Genomic DNA, 20,328 nt, shown 5'->3' on the forward strand with positions numbered 1-20,328 from the left:
GTCCTGACCCAAATTTGTTTCCATTTTGAAACTGACACGACATGATTACAGACCTGTAAACTTTTGATGAAGGTGTTTACTCATGCCACATAGAGAATGCGCGCAGTCTACTTTACTTCAAAACAGTCCGCAAGCGCTGTGGCAAAATGGGCTTCTTCACTGCAGTAAGCACTGTATAGGGAATGCGCACTCACCGGTTAGCTAAGAACACTCTAAACTTGCCCCTTCGCTTCGACGGTGAAAACAACCGCATTTGTCCTGCCCTGCAGGGCCTCGGGAGCATCTGTGAGGCATATTACTGCCTGGGCGGGAGCTGGTGCGTAATTGACCCGGTGGCACTTGCGGTGGATAAGTCAGCGTGCACGTTCCCTGTAGCGCAAGCTTTGCCAATGCCCCAGAAATCCTTGCACAACCCTGCAGGTGAACTAGGCCGCCGTCAGCATGGCAACGCATGCAATGTGGACGCGTTCCTATTGGGGCCAGGCACAACCCTCGAGTCCCACCTGGCGCAGTATTGCAGCGGCGAAGGCCTGCTACTTGTCTCTCTGGAGCCTTCTCCGCAGTCCCTCCCGCGCACCGGTGTCGTTCTGCTTGTCTGGCAGCCCCAGGTGCCGCAAGACATCGTCCAGGCGTGTTCTGCCCTGCCGCCCTGCCTGACGGACGGCACCAGCATCAGGGGCCTGCTGCTCGTAGATGCCTCCCCAAGCCTCACCCTCTCTGTGACGCACAAGGCGCTGGAGAGTGCTGGACTTCACATCCTGTCCCGAAAGCCTACAGTGGTGGCCACCCGCACGGCCCAGGCACCCCAGGCTGCCATGCAGGCGCTGCAACAGCTCTCCGACGCGCTCCCTCCTCCCCTGGCGCCAACAGGGTGGTCGCTAACGCCTGGGAGTGTTCGCATTGCGGTTGCGCGCGATGACGCCTTCGCTCCCTGCTTCCACGAGAACTTGACGCTGCTTAACCAGAGCGGCGCCCAGCTGCTATTTTTTTCGCCGCTCTATGACGCGGCGCTGCCTGCGGGCGCAACCTGTCTGTACCTGTCCAGCGGTCCCTTGGAACCGGAGCGCTGGCAGCAGCTGGCCGCCAACCGGGCACTGTTGGGCGCCGTCCGGGCGTTCTGTGACGCGGGGGGGATGGTGCTGGCGGAGGGCGCTGGCCTGCTCTATCTGTCGCGGACGATTGATTTAAACGAAGACGAGGGCAGCAGCAAAACCTGCGTACACGATATGGGTGAGTGGGCTGTGAATGGGCGCGACGGATTGCCACATCACGGCGTTTATCGGCCTACACATGCGCGGAGGTCCTTCCCGTTCTTTGGTTTAGATACGTACTCATCCCTTCCTTACACGGTTTGCGCCCAACGAACCATTTCTGCCACACATTACGGTTTACATATGTTCCTCTGCGTTAACTTAACTTACGTGTGTGGATTCGCCTCGCCCGCTCTGTGCACGTTGTCGTGTCCCCTCAGCGGGCGTGCTGCCCTTCAAGGCGCGCCTGCTGGCGGACGCGCAGACCGCCTCGGTGCAGGTGCTCGTGACGGCCGGTAACCCGCTGCTGCCTGAGGGTAGCCGACCGCGTGGCTACCTAAGCGCACAGGCCAGCATCGTCATAGTGGAGGAGCGCCAGCTGCACAACCTGTTCCTCGGTGCCACCGGCGAGCTTAGTGCCGGCAAAGCCGTAGGCCCGCAACTGAACACCACATATGAGGTGACGGTCATACCAGAAGAACCACAGTCACGAACCGCGGATGGGTCATTGGTGTCTGCTGCGGGACCCGGTGCTAACGGGTCGAGGAAGGACGGCAAGGAAGGGGGGACGGCGCTGCCACCCCCGTCCCTGGAGGGTTATACGCTGCATAACAATGTATTGGCGAGCAGCTGTCTGCTGTTCCTCCCCTCGGAGCCAGGTCTGGCGTTGCACTGGCTGCAGCGCTGCACCTGCCTTGACCCGGCGGCGCTGGCAGCGGGCATGGCGCAGCACGTGAGCGGCTCAATGGCAGCTGCATCGGCTGCGGGAATAGCGGCCACCGCGAAAAAGGTGCATTTGCAGTCGGCTTTGGGATCTGCGGCATGTAGTCGCGCGGGGTCGCGGCGGCAGAGCATACACGATGTTTCGGCACTGCCGGCGGCCTACGCCAGCAACGGCGGCATCAGCGCCGGCAGCTCATGTGGCATGCTGGCAGGGCTTGAGGGTTGGGGAGCTCACTTGCATCAACATCATGCACACCACCTAAACTCCATATCGCAGCAGCAGCACCAGTACCACCACCTCCAAGGCACACAGTGCCACCAGCCGCAGGCCGCCAAGCCCCTTTCAGCTGCCGGGTGCCTGGGCTACGGCCAGGGCAGTGCAGCCTGCGGTGGAAACGGGTGTGAAGGACTGTGCCCAAGCCCGCTCACGCGGCTGTCCTCCAATACCAGCAGTGCCACCGGTGCATCGCACCTGGGCCTGGTGGCGCCAGCCCGGCGTAGCCTGTGCGGTGTAGACGGTCGCTTGCCCTTAGTGGCCCCGCCGCATGAAAGCGTCCCAGGGTGCGCTCGTGGTCTAGATCTGCAGAGCGCGTCCCCGCACACGACGCCTTTTCCTCAGAAGCAGCAGAGCCGCGCTTCTCCTGTCCCATGGGCCCGGCAGGATAGTATCGTGGAAGGGCCCCGGGTGGCTCAGGAGGACGGGTTAGCAGCCCAGCAGGAACAAGCGGAGCACCATCATCACAACAACCAGCGGACTAGTAGCGGCATGCAATTGACGGCTTCGGCCAATGTGGCGCCGCGGGACGCCACGCAGCACAACCTCAATGTTCCTGATAAGCGGGGCACGGCATCAGCGGTAAATGCGCCGATCTCCGAACCTGGCTCGCCTCAGTGCCCTCGTGAGGCTACCTGCGCAGCGACGGGCTGTGGAGGCGACCTTAAATGCACCTGGGCTATGGAGCGCGGCGACGGAATTGAGCGCGCGCGCGGCAGCAGCACCGCCCTCGGCCCCACGGACTTACCCGTTGTGCTCCAACCCGGCGTGCATCACTCTGTAAGCGGGGGCTCATTTCCTGGATGCGGCCCTGTGGGCTCGTCAACCTGCAGCCTATCAGACTTGGCCCACCAACAGCGCCCCCACAATCGTTGCCGGGTCGAGGACCTTGCCGTGACGGGGCCAACCTGCGGGCCCGGGTATGTCGGATGGGCCACCGGCATGGGCCCGACTGCTGGTGTGGGTGCCGCTGGGCCAGGCCTTGTACCCGCAGGAGTCCGCCACGGCTCGGTCATGATGTTGGGGCATCTTGGCACTGCGGCTGCTGTCGGCCACAACGGCGTGGTGTGCTGCGCACCTGGTGCGTGCGAGGCGCTAGTGGCGATGGGCCTTGCGAGCCGGCTGATTGGCATTGGCTCAAACTGCGACCACCCACCCGATGTGTGCACCAGCCGTCGCGTGGTGCTGGGCTGGGTGCCGCAGGACGAAGCACCGCAGGGCGCGGCCGCGAGAGGCATCCGTGTCGTCATGCCAGGCGGTGCCACGATGGGCCCTGTAGTCAGCGGGGCATCGTTATCGTTGGGCCTCGGCGGCGGTGGCGGCGGTGCGAGCCGCAGTGGGCGTACGTCTGTGGACCGTTGTGGTGCTGTGAGGTGCGGGCGGGCTCTCTTGGTTGATGAGCTTGCTCTGCGGCAAGAGCCACCAAGCGTGTTGGTGCTCCCAGACCCTGCGGAGCTATCGGAGGGAGAGCTTGAACAGCTGGAGCAGGTGCGTATGTGTAGAGGGGGCCCCAAAAGGTGAAGAGAGGCGTGCGGGCACAAGGAACTTCCAGGCAATGGAAAGGTTGCTTGCATGCCCACGAGGGCGCTGTCCACACAGCCGAATACTGTTGTAAGGCCTTGGAGCAGGGGCTGTTACGAAGCAAAATTCTGAAGATGAATTAGGTCTGTCCCTAGGCCGCTTGCGCATGAGCGTGCGCACCTAGGCGCGTAGGAGGGCTGTGTGCTGCGTAGGTAAGCCGCTTGCCGCTAGCTCGTCCAAACGGAGCAGCAGTTTGCCCGCGCAAACGGCTGGCTACGACAGCGTGTGGGCTGCAACTTTACATTCCACCACCACCGCCCCGCTGCTCGCTCGTTTCCCGGCGTTGATCCCCCAGGCACTTGTCGAGACGGGCCTGGTGAATCCCAGCGGGAGTTCGAGCAGTACGTGCCGTGTCCTGCACACGAGCTGTCGTACGCTCGTGGATGTAATGGACCTGATAATGGAGCTCGGGGCTGCACTGGACGAGCCACAGGCGGCGTCTTTGTTGCTTGAGAGACTGCAGACGAGGATTCGCCGTGTCGTGGCAGCTGCCGCGGCAGCAGGATCCCCTGCCCGTCTGCCGCCGTCCTCCGTCACGCCTGTCGTCGGGGCTTCGCCCGCGGCACCCCTCACGCCCAGGTGGCCCCGAGTGTTGGTTCTGCAGTCCCTGCAGCCACTGGTCGAGCCGGGCAGGTGCGGCAGCGGACCGGGAAGATGGGTCGCAACACCGAACTAGGGGTGCGATGGGGGCCTGCGCGGATTATCCGAGCCGTCGCTTGTAGTTCCGATCGGCATGGCTTGCAACCCTTGCGCATCATCACCTGCATGCATTGACTGTTGACTATGTTGATTGCCTGGCCTGCCTGCTGTGTATTCGGGCGCAGGTGGGTACCGGAGATGCTGGCGATGGCGGGCGCCACGTCCTGTATGACGCAGGCCGGCGGCCCGGACGTGGCGCTGAGCTGGCAGGACATAAGGGAGCGGGCCGCGCCCGATGTGCTCGTTATTCTCACCTCGCCTGGGGAGGGGGTAGCAGGAGACGCCAGAGGAGGTGGAGGCGGATCGAGCGGGGGTCCCTCTAGCGCCCTGCACGACCAGCTTGCGGCACTGGCAGCGCAGCCGGGTTGGTGGTGCCTGCCGGCGGTGCGTGTGAGCCAGGTGTACCTAATGCAGCCATCGTACTGTGTACGGCCAGGACCTCGGCTGGTGGACGGTCTGGAGCTGCTGGCGCGGCTGTTAATACCTGGGCAGTACAGCAGCAGTCGCAAGGTGCCGGCGGGTGCGGTGATGCGGCTGTCCTTGGCAGCGGGTCAGCGATGCCGCGCCACACTGCTGCCAAGCTATTTCGTGCCTATAACATTTAACTAAATTACGCAGTGCGGATAACTTAATTGTAAGGAGGCGTGCAGCAATGCAAGTTTAGGAGTGTTGTACGCGTATTGCAGATAGAAAGCGCGGGGTAACGCTGTGGGCGGGGCAGACTTGCAGGTAGGCGGTTGGGCGATTGTTTCTCTATATATCGTTGACGGAGTTGACCGTGATGTAGGTTTGCCGGCTGTGACGTAGGAGGAGCAAGAACTATAGTAATAGTGATCACTGTTCAAGGTATTTCTGTTTTCCTTTCGCCGCTGTATGGTGTGCACCGTGTGAGAGTAGCGGGTAAGGGTTGAAACGGTCACCGTTGATTGACGTTGGAGAGAGTCCGTGTACAGCAGAAAGACTGTGGGATGCAATTAACTTATTTCGGTTTCATTCATTGGTGTCTTATTCTGCACAACGCATTCGTAAAATGTTGGCAACGGCGGTGGCTTCCGTCCTGAGACCCCTCGCTGCTGCCGTTGTGTCAACTAGTGTCCGTTCCGTTGTCAGAGGAGCTTCTTACATTCCCATTGTAATAGAGCAAACAAATCGAGGAGAGCGCGCTTACGACATCTTTAGCAGGTTCGGAAACTGCCGGGACGTTGCGAGCTGCATTAGCCAATGCGCGCGTAATATAAATACGTTTTCAGCGCTTACTTAGCGCTATCATACTTGGCGGCGCAGGCTATTAAAAGAGCGAATCGTCATCGTGAACGGGGCAATCGATGACAATACTAGTAACTCGGTCATCGCCCAGCTCCTATTCTTGGAAAGCCAGGCGCCGGACAAGCCAGTAAGATGTTACATAAGTTCGCGCAGCGCTCTTACATGGGCACACCAGGTGCCGGACGGTGCACCCCTCGGAACCCGGAACAGCCACGCCTATCGCATCAGGGGTGTGGGAAGGTCACCGTCTGCTCCACGGTTTCAGATTGGTCGGGCTTCCTTCAAGTGGTCCGGTAGAGCCAGTTATTATGCGGGCGGCTCGTGCATTAGGCCCGGGTGCAACAAGCATGGTGGGCGAGAAGCTGACTCGATGTAGTACCAAACTGCACACTTTGGGACGGGGCAGTTGTTAAGTTCCATGTCCCCGTAACTTGGGAACGCTACTTGCCGATAACCAAAAGATGCAGTCCACGTTGCCCCCGATTACCCATGACACCCCATGCAGATCACGATGTACATCAACAGCCCGGGAGGCGTCGTGACAGCCGGCCTGGCCATTTACGATACCATGCAGGCAAGCCTAGTTGCCTTTGACGCCACCGTCAATTTCCGTGAACATGTAGGACGGAGCATGTGCTCATGTCAGCGACGGGGCGGTAGGGACAGAATGCTTTGCTGACGGGACCGACGTGTTTGTGTGCACGTATGGCCTGACGGACAGGCAGGCAGGCAGGCGCTAAGCATCCCTAGCGCTGTGCGTCGCATCCTCTCAACGGCATATCTGTGTGAATAAGCGGACAACGACGTAACAGTTATTGCGTGCATCTTTTTATGTATATGTTCGTCTACACTCTCTCTCCCTTGTGCAGTACATTCGCTGCCCGATCAGCACTCTGGTTGTGGGACAGGCGGCCTCCATGGCTTCACTGCTGCTGACCGCTGGGGACAAGGGACATCGGAAAAGGTGGGCGCAGTTGTTCGGTGCGACTGAAGGGTTATCGGCTCCCCTTGCTGCCGAAGGCACGGCTGGCGGGCCGGTCTTGAAGTGCCGGCCAATAGAGATGGCTACCTAGCCACGCGCAGCTCCTTGTAAGGCGCGCAATGCAAGCTTGCCTTGTTGTGCTGAACTGGATGCAAAGCTGGATGGTGTTGCCTTTCTGTTGCAATGCCGTTAGATGTTGCATTACTTTGGCAGTTTCTGCTTTAACGGTTGGACAGCAAGAGGGCTTACATATAATAGTGCTGACTGCCCTCGCCTGCCGGGGCGGGGCAATACTTTCCGGTGTTGTTTGCTGAAGCCTGCATTGCCCCTCGCCCAACGCATGCCACCAGCCTGCCACACGCGCGCATCATGCTGCACCAACCGCTGGGCGCCGCTGAGGTGCGTCTCTACTTGTCACCCTGCCGTTCTCGCCCGGGCGCGTCGCGCGCCATTAATACACCTTCCGTTCGGGGTGTTGTAAGGAAATCCAAGCGCTCGCGCGGCATGCTGGCCTTCTGAGCTCAGAGCCCGCGGACCCAGCTCCCTGGGGTAGATAGGGTACTGCCGGACGTTGCACGTTGTACGGGGAAGGAGCTTGTGTAGTGGATTGGGGGGTAGAGTACACGGAGGTTTCTGCGGTCACATTGCTGCATGGGTGCCACGCCCGCATGCGTGCATGCATGCAGGGACAAGCGACGGACATTATGATCCGTGCGCAAGAGATAATGCGCATGAAGGAGACGCTCACCAGCCTTTACATTCGACACACAGGGTGCACGCGGGAGATGGCGGGTACGTCGGGGCTGGATAGGGCCAGCAGCCGGTGACTGCTTGCAATGTCGCTGTGTGCGTGCATGCGCCTCTGGTGTTCGCTGTCCTCTTTGCTTGCTGGTTGCTCTCGGAAAGCACCACACCGCCTGAGGCCTGACCTCGTGTGGTGCAATCCAGAAGCCTGATAGCTGCGTAAAGGTACTTGCGTGGTGGTTTGATGCGGCCGCAGAGAAGACACTGGATCGTGACTCGTTCATGTCACCGGCGGAAGCCAAGGAGTGGGGCTTGATTGACGAAATCCTCGTGGAGCGACCGGCATCTGATGTACACAGCTGACGGCGCTGCTGGTGCGCGGATGAGGGCTTGCAGGGAACACACGGCGCCAATTTTAAGCGGGAAATGTGAATGCTGGAGTTGCACGGCGTGTTACCAAGGGGAAACTGCAAAATGGTTGGGACCAGAGTTGAGGATCAGAATAAATAACGGCAGGAAGGTGTGCATCAGCAGCTCGGGTTACCACGAAGCAGGGAAGGTTTGGTGGTGAAGCGCCAATTTGGACGTTACGTGTATCAGAATGTCCGTATGTTAAGTCCAATTTCCCTGAAAAGAGCGCACGCTTGGATTTGTTAATCAAGCCCGTTCCCTTGGCCATGCCTTCGCTAGATAGAAGACAGGGATAGTGGGAATATCGTTCATTCATTCATGTACATCAAGGATGAGATGACGAGGACTCCTTAAATGTGCCGTGTGCCTATGGTTATCTATAGACGGAGGGCGGTGTGAGTGCGTGATTCCCCCCTCCCGCTTGAAAACTTGGCAATGGTGGTGAGTACTACTTCAGTAAGGGAAATCACTCAGAAGAAGGGGGGCATGGCCCGACCAGACTCACATACCTGTGGTATGCGGGGCGACGCAGTTCCAAATCACGCACCGCACAGCACGGGCATTGCTGGCCAGTGCACTCTCCACAGATGACTGTTGTTGCGAGCGAAACGCTGACTATTCAAGCTCCAGGCAGCAGCAGGAATATACCTCGATGACTTTAACGTAAGCTTGTTTCGAGCTGTACGGAAGAATCCGTTTTCACTTTTGGTATCCTATCAAGCAGGAGGAATGTAGCCCAAGGTTTAATTGCAACTATCATGTTGTTTACCATAGAGCTTTGCGGCAGCTTCTTGACTTACTAACAGCAAGGCTAGTCTACTACCGAGTGTAAAACAGTCCATAGGGGACCTCGGTGTAGTACATGTGAGATATTTATAACGTACTTATGCCCTAGTATCGGTGACTCTGAGTAGCTGCTCAAAAAGTTTCTGTGGTCCTGGCCGGGCTGGCGTCATTGCTTGTCCCCAGAGTCTATTTCCTAGTAAAGACAGCACCCGAAAGTACAGGAATTGATACTTATTTTGATTCATGGTGATAGCGGTCTGGATAGGAGGCATTCAGACGCCGTGCACAAGCCGGTCCTATGCACGCCAGGCTCGGACCAGGCCGCTTCGTGCATCATTCCTGCGGGTTGGACTTAACAAGATTAAGAAACGGAGTTCTGCCCTTGCCGGTGAGTTGATGTTTAGTTGTTTCGCCTTTGGCGGGTAAGCGAGGACGTGGCTCGACCACGTATGTTGCGGCGCAGGTGGCCAGGATGCCGCTTCAAACATCCTGTTGGTCAAATTGCAAGCCTTCGCGCTTGCCTCTGATACTGCAGTGGTCGTTGGCGCGGACCTGCCCTCGGCCGACTTGAACGACATGTGCACCTTGCAGCTCGGCATGCTTTATCAGCTGCTTTCTCGGGCAGGTGGGGGCAAGATATAGATTCTCGCCTCAGCTACGCCATGAGAAACTCCCGAATTCCTTCCATTGACCTGCACTTTGTAACTATACTTGATCTGCAGGCACCAATTACAGTTCCATGACCTGTACCGTGTACACACGCAACTTTACGTCCGTTGGCCCGGGGCAGGTCAAACTGGTGCGCGTAGCTCAGTTTCCCGTTGACGCAGGTAAGATAGGTCGGGTACTGCACGTCAGGTGGATGTCCTTAGCAGTATCTTAACGACAGGGGCCCCCTGGCGTCTTGGCCTGCGTTGACGTTCTCTGGAGGTACATTAGGCGGTTCGTTCGTTTTCCTATAGATACACATCGCACGGCTGCTCAGGGCTGTTCACTCGCGGCACAGCTGCGGACACCTGATGCCACTTGTCGCCATGTAACCTGCACTTTGTGACAAACAGTGTGACATGTGCTGCCAGCCCTGACGCGGCTTTGTCTGTCGACTTGCAGGCCAAGGTGAGGACTTCCAGACGCAGCAACCACTACTGCCATGCGAACTACTGTTGCACACAGTGAGTCGATAGGTGTCAATCCGGTACCAATACATGGTTATTCCAGGGACCAGGAGCACGCCCATCAGCGAGGAACACTTCGTAATCTCAATCTCACAGCGCTTGGCACACCAGCGTCCCCTCGCTCCACTCCTTCCCTTCATCAAAGCCAACCCCTGATGACCAAAATCCGCCGGTCTCCCACCTTGCCTTTTACGTTCCGCCCGCATCCACCCCTCACATGCTCACCCAGGAGCAATCCTGGGCTCTCCAGGGCGGCTCCGTGGCCGTTGACCCCAGTGCCATGATAGAGGAGTGTCTGCTCCACCGCGAGGTGGTGGCGCTACCCAGCTCCTCCTCACTGGTCTTCCCGCTCGTGGACTGCGGGGTGCTGGTGGGGCTGCTGGTCGTGGGACTGGATAAGGACCGCCTGGGCGGGGACGCAGCGGCCAGCAGAAGCAGCGGAACAGGCAGCACTGAAAGCGAGGCCGTGGGAGCGGCAGGACTCGGGCGTGCGTGTGGGGCTGGTGTTGCGGCGCTGGTGACGTCCCCCTCGTTGGAGCAGGGCAGCGTGCACGGGCAGGTGCAGAAACGGGCGCACATGAGGCTAACTGGTGAGTTATGGTATACTGAGGCAGTGGCAAGCGGGGGTTATGAGGGTCTGATGGCATCCAGTCCAATGGGAGGCGTTTACAAGGACTTTGGGAATGCGTTACGTGTATACATGCGGGAAGCCATGTGAGTGGGTTCTGTAGAATGTTCCTCGCCACATAGAGCAAGACATCAGCAGCAGGGGGGCCAGCAGGCGCCCTTGGAACACGTATTACTTTCTTCATGATGGCTGTTTGCTCATGGTTTCAAAGGTTGGATAATCTTTCTGAGGATGTACGCCTGGGTAATTTAGTAGGTTGTTGCTCATTATGTTTGCTGTCGACCTTGTCGCCGCACCTGCCAGATGAGGAGTTGCAGTGCCTGCGGCTGGCAGTGCCGCTGTTGGCCAAGGCGTGCGGCATGGACGCGCGGGCGAGCTGGCAGCTGGCGCAGAGCTCCGTAACCGCTGCAACTGCGAGAGGTCTGCTGCTGGAGGCGCAGCGGCCTCTGTCCACTCTTAACACTTTTGGAAAAATGCTAGTGCCACGCCTCAAAGACGGAGACCCTGATAAGGACATGGCGAATGGTATTCTGGTTCAGGTGGGCAACCAGCACCTTGTCGGATTGCACTCATGCGTTTTCCCAACCATCCGTGATATGTTTCTCTGCTTGGCGTCCTTGGCGCACCGGCAGCGTCTCTTAGCGGTTATACTTTTGTGAGGTCGCCCCTTTTTCGACAAATGGTAGGGGTAAAAATCGGGTGGCTTTCTGACTTCACAGGGTGCCCGCTGCTGCTCGTCATCCCCATAAAATGTTTTGCATCGTTCCTGCTGGTATCGGTTCGCGTTCTTAGCCCGCATCCGCGGTAGATTTCCTGTGCGCTTCTGTTTTCGTGGTTATGACATGCATATTGCTCGCTACCCCAACCAACACAAAAGCACATTGTCCTGCGGTGAGCGGTCATTTGAGCAATTCCCATCTGGTTCCATCCGCTGCCACAGGGCAAGCGCCTTCAGGATTTGATGTGGCAGTTGGAGGATGCGCTCCACGGCCCCGCCGTTCCGGGCTTTGCCGGCCTAGGAGCGCACGTGCCGCCCATGCCGGTAGCCATGCCGGGTGTAGCAGGCGCCCCTCAAGCTCTCCTGCAGGCTCCGCCGTTCTGCAGCCCCAGCGCTCTGCCTCGCGACCCCAGTCCTGCAGTCCAGGAGCTATTGTCACTGCCCCAGCCACGACAAGTGGCCTTGCCTGCTGCCGTAAGCCCGCAGCATCAGCAGCCAGAAGCCATGACATCTTCTTCGTCGTCCATGGACACACCGGTTCAGGGGTCCTTGCAGTATCGAAGCATGGACGCTACTGTTGGACCCTCTGATTTGGAGGGGGCCTCGCCAAGGTTTACCAGCCGGGGACCGCCGGGCCAAGTGGCGTTTGCCGACCAACCAGTCCCGACGAAGAGCTCCTCTAGGGTCAGCACCACGACCGACGCCTTTACAATACGCCAGCCGCCGGCGTACCTGTCCAGCAGCAGCAGAACCACCTCCGCTGCAGGATTGACGAGCGCGTCAGTGGCCGGAGTACGGCACGGGGGCAGGTCGGGGTCTCTCAGCAGCATCGCAAGCACCGCCACTATTGATGTGGAGATGGACAGCTGCGACACCGGCAGTACTAGCACCAAGGTCGGGCCGGCACAGCCCGATCAAACCCGGAGCAGCTCGCGGCAGCCCGTCACCGCAAGCACTGCCCCGGGTGCAGCATGGGGTTGGAGTCCAGCTCAATTCAACGGCGCCGGGGGGGCGCATGTGGCTGCAGCCACCGCGGTCAGTACTAACCTCGTGTCAGCGCTTGCAGGCGTCCTCACGGCTGCCTACAGGCTCGCAGCCGTGAGTGGCATTGGCTTCATCGTCAACTCGCCGCTCTCGGCCGTGTTGCCAAGGCGGCTTGGCTCCGCGCCCGCCGGCGGCAAGACCCGTCCGCATCTGGCAGAGGGGAACCTCCCGGCTGGCGGTAGCCTGACTGCCAGCAGCAGCTCAGGGGCCGCTGGCTCGCAGCGCACGAAGGTGACTGCAGCCGCTGCAGTACGGGACAGCGACGACGCGGCGCGGTTGCCGGCGGCATGCGAACCCCGGCTTATCCCGCGCCCTGCCCGGCCCTTGCTGGTAGGTGTTTCCGCGGCCCTTTTGCAGAAAGTCGTGAGCTATATGCTGGATATTGCGCTACAGTGCACACCTCGCGGCGGCCAGGTGTGCGTGTCTGCGCGGCAGGACGGCGGGGGGGTGCAGCTGCAGGTCCTCCACAGCGGCCGAATGGACCTCCAGCGTTTGCACGTGCGCTCGCGCTCTATGCTCCACTCGCCGTCGGGCCGTGGGCAAGTAGCGGCGACAGCGACAATGGCAGCGGCGACGACGCCCAGTTTGGGGGATGTGTCCGTGACTCATGGCAGCGGCGCAGCTGCAGTGGCGGTTGCTGCGCGGCCATCTGTCGGAACGGCTCCAGGGAGCAGCAGTGGCGGCGGCTCGCAGGTGGGTTCCGGAGTGCTAAGTGTGGAGTTGGCGCAGGAGTTGGCGCAGCAGGCAGGTGGCCACTTGACGGTATCGTATCCGTTCAATATGGTAAACGCGCAGAGCGGTTCTCTCGACGTGGGGACCAGCGTGGAGATCTGGTTGCCTGGGCCTGGCGCATTGAACTAGGAAGCGGGAGGTTGGTGGGGGTTTGCGTGTCAGGACTGTGGATGACGGAGTGGATTGATTTGAGCCATGGACTGTTGGCATGCCCATATCACGGGGCCATGTCCTATCAGAGGTATAGAGGAGACTCCCGCATTTTAGTAGCGGCTGGCGGCAGCCAGCGTTTTTAGATGTCAGCTGGTTGGCTTCTGCGACGTGTTGTGGATTCACGGTTGTTGTATCGCACCAAAATGCACCGAAGTTCAGGGGCATTGCCACGCGTCCATCGCCGACGAAGCACCAGGGAATCTGTGGAGATGCTCCCAAGCCTTTAGTTCTGGTGGCTGCGATAGCCTTCGGACTGCAGGCTCGGGGCACCCATGTCCCACCAGGAGAGGCATGGTTTGTTGCATGGTTACCGGGGAGAAGGGCTATATTAGACGATGATGAAAATGTGTTTTGTTGCTTTTTGTTGAACCCAAACTTTGTTTATAGCAGCGCAAGACCTTTTGGCCGCGAAGGTCGTTTGTGCTTGGAATACTTGCTTGCAGGACATGTGTGCGAGAGAGAGAGTGTGTTTATGTGTACGTGTGCCTTCTGAGCTCTGCGAACCTGTGGTTGGTCATTGTCTTTCGTTGTATTACATCTAGTAGCAATATCCTTGCGTCGTTCCGCGGGCAGGATTGTATCACTGTGAAGAACGACCGGGCTTTAATCGCCAGCAGTGCATCTTTCATGTGGGCTCTGCGCACCGATGTACATTTTAACCGTTCTTGTACTGACCATATGCAGTGTGCGCCGCAACAACTGCAACCCTAACAAATGAAGTTGGCGGCTGGCTGAAGTGGTTGGTTTCGGCCGATGTGTGGTTCATATACCCCCCCTGGCGGACGGTGGGACCGTCCATGGGGGACGGTCCGCCGGACGGTCGACCGTCCGGCACAGCTTTCCGGGCACACATACCAACATATTTTTGCACGAAGCAAAAGATATTATATTGTAGATTATCATGGTGCTCACGGCGCGCGCGGGCGTGGAGCGCGCGCAGAGATTTCTTGCGCAAGCCCCGTGCAAACTGCGTCCAGATGAGCCCTTTACCCTTGTAATTTGCTGAGCTTATAGTAAATTGAAGTTCTATAATCTTTTCATGGATAATACAATGCAATGTGCAATACTGGGGGCTACGTCGATGCAAGCGGTAGGCGCCAGCGAATGCATGAAATGTAAACAAAGCTAAAACTAGCATTCGGCTAAGTCAATTAGATTTAGGAGCATATTTATCTGGCGGTTTGGGGCCAGTCTTGGACCACAGCCATGGGCGACCTGTGTGCCTGGGAGCCTGGGATTCTGAGGGCATGTGTGCCTGGGAGGCTGTGTGCCTGGGAGCCAAGGATTCTGAGAGCCTGGGAACCTAAGAGCCTGGGAACCTGGCAGCCTGCCTTTCTGAGAGCTTCTGTGCCTGGGATTCTGAGAGCCTGGGAATCTGAGAGCCTAGGAACCTGGCAGCTTGGGGACCTGGCAGCCTGGCTTTCTAAGACCTTGTGTGCCTGGGAGCCTGAGAAACTTGGAGCCTGGGAGCCTGTGTGCCTGGGAGCCTGGGAACCTGGCAGCCTGGGATTCTAAGAGCCTGTGTGCCTGGGAGCCTGGGATTCTGCGAGCATGTGTGCCTGGAAGCCTGTGTGCCTGGAAGCCTGAGATTCTAAGAGCCTGTGTGCCTGGGAGCCTGGGAGCCTGTGAACCTGGCAGCCTGGGATTCTGAGACCATGTGTGCCTGGGAGCCTGTGAACCTGGCAGCCTGGGATTCTAAGGGCCTGTGTGCCTGGGAGCCTGGGAACCTGGCAGCCTGGGATTCTGAGACCATGTGTGCCTGGGAGCCTGGGAATCTAATAGCATGTGTTCCTGGGAGCCTGTGTGCCTGGGAGCCTATGTGCCTGGGAGCCTGAGAACCTGGCAGCCTGGGATTCTGAGACCATGTGTGCCTGGGAGCCTGCGTGCATGGGAGCCTGGGAACCTGGCAGCCTCGGATTCAAAGAGCCTGTGTTCCTGGGAGCCTATGTGCCTGGGAGCTTGGGAACCTGGCAGCCTGGGATTCTAAGAGCCTGTGTGCCTGGGAGCCTATGTGCCTGGGAGCCTGGGAACCTGGCAGCCTGGGATTCTGAGAGCTTGGGACCCCAGTCTTTAACGAAACGTTGGTATGGCTTCGTTGGCCTACCCGCCATGCGCTGTTTTGCATAGACAGGCTGGCAGGCGGAATTCGTACAAGGGCGTAACCGGGTGCGGGGCGTTGATGCCGTGTTGGGTCGTGGGGACGTGCGCATGATGTGCGCCAGCTCGGATGCCATACAATGGCCTATTCCCCCCGCCAAATGATCATTTACCCAGTAGAGCATCCATTGTGCCATTCAGAGCCGACAAAGGGATGGAACGACGTGTTGGACGTGACGATCAGTCTTTGCTGAATCCCTTTCACTAATGCCCAGTGCTTGTGGCCATTGCAATGACCTTACTGCATAATTCAATTGTTCCAGTGCGTTGGTGTTATTTAAGCAGGTTATGTAAACAGGTTATTAGAATGTCCGCCGCGCGTCTTGGGATCTTGTCTCTTTTTCTTTCGATTGCTTTCTTCTTTTATGCTAGAAGTCGTTTTACTGTGGGGGTGTTTCCACTTGGATTATCACAATGTTTATCCCGCGTTCGGCGAATCGCAAGCTTATGCAGTTTGCTGTTGGGCACTGGCGGCTAACAGAGCGCGTAAGGGACGACGTTATATACCTAGGGAGGAACGAGTATGCCCTTGCTGCGGCACTGAGAAACACATTTTGCTGAACTGTCCGGCATACGACAAAATCAGATCTGATATGGGCTTTCCATGCTTCGTCGTAGCTTGCAACTCTGGGCTCTTGAAACTGCCGCGGAAGATGAAGCGGTCGGCGAAGAATCAGCCATAAGGCGCCTGCTTTCGGTAGCGCAGCGCATAATGCACATTGTTCCGACTAAACTCAAGTTACACTCTTACGAAATAAATAATAACAACGCAGAATTAGGTAAAGAGAAGAATCGCGAAAGTCGTTCAGAACCTTGCAAGTAAAATGGATGCCGCTGAGGGCTTGGAACAGCTTTTCGCAGCGCATTCGGCCGTGCCTGCGTTAGCCGTGTTGGAGCTACTACGGAAGGACTTGAGCCAGCAGCAAGCTCAAATTCTGTTTAAGAACCACCGGCAGTGTCTTCAGATGGGAACATGTAGTTTTGGTCGGCGCGGGCGAGCAGCGTACGCATTGCGCACAGGTACCGAGGTGCAGCGTCTCAGGATGGATTTCAGCCAACAAAGCCTCAAGAGCTGCTGCACAACCACAGGTGTGTCTTCAGTTGGGCACGTGTAGTTTTGGTCGGCGGGGTCGAGCATCGTATGCATTGCGCACAGAAACCAAGGTGCACATCGCCAACATATCCGGAACGCACGCGGTGGCAGGCTTGCCGAGCACGAAATGAAGGGGGGTCGCATCTCACCATTCAACTAAGCATGCATGTGCTCGGTTGAATGCTCGGTAGCATGCGAGTTTACCTATCAGGATGTTTGTTTGCATATATCCCTCCAAGCGAGAGGGCTTGGACCTATGCTGATGTTCGTTACAAGAAGTGAACTGAGGACTGATGCTGCACGTCATGTATACGCGTTGCTTAGCTTGCAACGAGACGCGCCCACGATGAAAGCTTCAGCTACACTCACAATACATTATACTGCTACACTATTCTCTCCAGTCCTACCACATTATATTTCACCGACGTACTTCCGCACCTTCCACATCACCATACGTGCTTTGGAAACGCGGGCAGCTGCTTCACAAGGGCCCCCATCTTTAAGCAGCCCCTCGCAGAAATGTGTCCGGTCGTACTGTGCCGAATAAAACATCCGTACATCGTCCCAAAAGCAAGGAGCGAATTTTGCCGCGCGGATGCGCGCGTGCGATTCTCAAAATGCGCCTGTACAAGTGTATGTAATTTTTTCGGCGAAAGGCCGCTCATCAGGGCATGTTGGCCGCAGTCACAAGCGGCGATGCGCGCGTGCGATTCACAAAATGCGCCTGTACAACTGTATATAATTTTTCTCGGCGGAAAGGACCAGACGCGCCAGCGCGTTGCGCAGGTGGGCATGTTGGCCAAAGCCGCACGCGGCATGCAGGCTGGACTATTGCGTGGATGCTTTGCAGTAACTAAAAGCACCGAAAGCCAACGTCGTAGCTTGCAACTCTGGGCTCGTGAAACTGCCGCGGAAGATGAAGCGCTGGCGAAGAGGCAGTTGTATGCAGCACCTTGTTCAGAGTAAAGTCAAATTACAAAGTTGCGCAAAGTATAACATACATAAACTTAATTAAACATAAGAACAGATAAGACGTTTAGAGCCTTGTCGGTGACATGGACGCCGCCGTTGGCTTGGAACAGCTATTTGCTGTGCATAGGGACGTGCCCGCGTTAGCCGTGTTGCAACAGCTCAGGATGGATTTCAGCCAGCAACAGCCTCAAGAGCTGCTGCACAACCACCGGGAATGTCTTCAGTTGGGCACGTGTAGTTTTGGTCGGCATCTCACCATTCAATTAAGCATGCATGTGCTCGGTTGAATGCTCGGTAGCGTGCGAGTTTACCCCTATCAGGATGTTTGTTTGCATATCCCTCCAAGCGAGAGGGCTTGCACCTATGCTGATGTTCGTTCCAAGAAGTGAACTGAGGACTGATGCTACGGTGAAAGATTTGCACGTAAATTCGCCCGTGCAATAAAACGCGCTGTAACTCGCTTACGCTAATCTCACATTCCAATATGCCACTGCACTTTCCTCTCCAGCCTGGCCACATTCTCTTCCTCGCAAACGTACTTGGGCACCTTACAATCCAACACCATACGTGCTTTGGAAACGCGGGCAGCTGCTTCACAAGGACCCCCCTATTTTAAATGTCTGGCAGTACTCGAATTTGCATTTTATGCACGGATTGGCAAATGTCGTACTTCAATCCGTTTCTAAATCCAGACGTATGAAACACTCCGACGGATTAGCGGTGGATTGGCACAGATTAAAAATACCTTAATCCGCGACTTTTAATCCAAGTGGAAATACCCCCATAGACCATCGGAAGCCTACTGTAATGTTACAGAGTGGGAGTGGGAAGCCTACTAATTTAAACAATTTCCTTACACACAGATATAGGAAGGAAAGGAAATAGGGGTCACTGTGTATTTGAACACTCTTTTGCAGCTTGTTACGCGACCGACTTGCTACGCAAGTGTGGAGATATGTCGAAGCCTCAATATCGTTTCTTTCGCAAGTCATTCCACGTTCCTTCAAAGTGGATGGAAAGCGAGCAGATTGTGTACCTAGTAAATCACACGTATGCGACGGAGGAGTGCAGTATAGCCTTGCAGAACATTACTAACAGGCTGAAGGATCTGGGATACATGGAGGACAACGACGCCATGGTGCACGACTACCTGCTCTTCATGGTTCAGGACTTACTGGACAAAAACGGCGAGGTGTACATCACCGATGACGACATTCGGGACGATGGCAGCATTAGGAAGCTGCTGTGTGGTATGACACCAGACTTGGTCATCAAGAAGAACGGGGATCGTGAGAAGACTGTCATCCTCGATGTCTACGTTGGGTCACAGCCGGCGGACGTTAAGAGCAAGTACGAGACGTTGGCTTTCTTCTCGACCCTGTGCGTGGTGACTCCGCACAACTTTCAGCGGCAGCTCCAAGCAGTCTTGCCAGAGTCGGACATCGACTACCTGTACAAGAATTTTCAAATCTTCATGACCGAGTACAGCTATTGGCGGGCATGCATCAAGCTTCGCACGGTCCTCCTTAACGACGTCGAGTATGTCCCTCTTCGAGAGTTCCAGTTGGCGCCTGCCGACTTGGCCGAGCAAGATGTTGCCAAACGACAGTTCAAGACTAACCTTGCTCAGTATGCAGACAGCGTGGCGAACCAGGCGGACATCTGACATGATGCCTCATCAGTCATGTGAGTAAGTAAGGGGGGGCGTGAACAATAATGGTTTTCTGTTGTCAAGAAGTGATGGACTCATGATTTGTACATGTCCGCGCCAACCATCACCACCCCACCCGCACAGGCAGCTGCAGGCCATGGCCAGCATGCAACAATGGAACAGGCAACGGCGTGTGAGCGCAGTGAGCCTGTGTGCCTGGGAGCCTATGTGCCTGGGAGCCTGGGAACCTGGCAGCCTGGGATTCTGAGAGCTTGGGACCCCAGTCTTTAACGAAACGTTGGTATGGCTTCGTTGGCCTACCCGCCATGCGCTGTTTTGCATAGACAGGCTGGCAGGCGGAATTCGTACAAGGGCGTAACCGGGTGCGGGGCGTTGATGCCGTGTTGGGTCGTGGGGACGTGCGCATGATGTGCGCCAGCTCGGATGCCATACAATGGCCTATTCCCCCCGCCAAATGATCATTTACCCAGTAGAGCATCCATTGTGCCATTCAGAGCCGACAAAGGGATGGAACGACGTGTTGGACGTGACGATCAGTCTTTGCTGAATCCCTTTCACTAATGCCCAGTGCTTGTGGCCATTGCAATGACCTTACTGCATAATTCAATTGTTCCAGTGCGTTGGTGTTATTTAAGCAGGTTATGTAAACAGGTTATTAGAATGTCCGCCGCGCGTCTTGGGATCTTGTCTCTTTTTCTTTCGATTGCTTTCTTCTTTTATGCTAGAAGTCGTTTTACTGTGGGGGTGTTTCCACTTGGATTATCACAATGTTTATCCCGCGTTCGGCGAATCGCAAGCTTATGCAGTTTGCTGTTGGGCACTGGCGGCTAACAGAGCGCGTAAGGGACGACGTTATATACCTAGGGAGGAACGAGTATGCCCTTGCTGCGGCACTGAGAAACACATTTTGCTGAACTGTCCGGCATACGACAAAATCAGATCTGATATGGGCTTTCCATGCTTCGTCGTAGCTTGCAACTCTGGGCTCTTGAAACTGCCGCGGAAGATGAAGCGGTCGGCGAAGAATCAGCCATAAGGCGCCTGCTTTCGGTAGCGCAGCGCATAATGCACATTGTTCCGACTAAACTCAAGTTACACTCTTACGAAATAAATAATAACAACGCAGAATTAGGTAAAGAGAAGAATCGCGAAAGTCGTTCAGAACCTTGCAAGTAAAATGGATGCCGCTGAGGGCTTGAACAGCTTTC

General features: G+C 56.9%; 3 protein-coding genes across 3 annotated transcripts; all 3 read left to right on the top strand.

The window, feature by feature from the left end:
* Positions 1 to 146: 146 nt before the first annotated feature.
* VOLCADRAFT_107975 (uncharacterized protein) lies at positions 147 to 8,190 on the top strand (the record flags this gene model as incomplete). Its single annotated transcript, XM_002958057.1, has 12 exons — positions 147 to 164; positions 270 to 1,230; positions 1,472 to 3,735; positions 4,124 to 4,461; positions 4,653 to 5,709; positions 5,812 to 5,920; positions 6,299 to 6,367; positions 6,663 to 6,757; positions 7,126 to 7,174; positions 7,462 to 7,567; positions 7,776 to 8,033; positions 8,057 to 8,190. The coding sequence occupies 5 exons, from the start codon at positions 147 to 149 to the stop codon at positions 5,134 to 5,136; spliced, it is 4,065 nt and encodes a 1,354-aa protein (XP_002958103.1). The 3' UTR covers positions 5,137 to 5,709; positions 5,812 to 5,920; positions 6,299 to 6,367; positions 6,663 to 6,757; positions 7,126 to 7,174; positions 7,462 to 7,567; positions 7,776 to 8,033; positions 8,057 to 8,190.
* An 8,017-nt stretch (positions 8,191 to 16,207) lies between these two features.
* VOLCADRAFT_99329 (uncharacterized protein) lies at positions 16,208 to 17,023 on the top strand (the record flags this gene model as incomplete). Its single annotated transcript, XM_002958058.1, has 2 exons — positions 16,208 to 16,472; positions 16,878 to 17,023. 2 exons carry the CDS (start codon positions 16,208 to 16,210, stop codon positions 17,021 to 17,023), a joined length of 411 nt encoding a protein of 136 aa, XP_002958104.1.
* Positions 17,024 to 18,172: 1,149 nt separating this feature from the next.
* Positions 18,173 to 19,114, top strand: VOLCADRAFT_107978 (uncharacterized protein; the record flags this gene model as incomplete). Its single annotated transcript, XM_002958059.1, has 1 exon — positions 18,173 to 19,114. The coding sequence occupies exon 1, from the start codon at positions 18,404 to 18,406 to the stop codon at positions 19,112 to 19,114; it is 711 nt and encodes a 236-aa protein (XP_002958105.1). The 5' UTR covers positions 18,173 to 18,403.
* Positions 19,115 to 20,328: the final 1,214 nt, after the last annotated feature.

The sequence above is a fragment of the Volvox carteri genome (genome assembly GCF_000143455.1).
Source record: "Volvox carteri f. nagariensis unplaced genomic scaffold VOLCAscaffold_85, whole genome shotgun sequence".
Taxonomy (NCBI): domain Eukaryota; kingdom Viridiplantae; phylum Chlorophyta; class Chlorophyceae; order Chlamydomonadales; family Volvocaceae; genus Volvox; species Volvox carteri.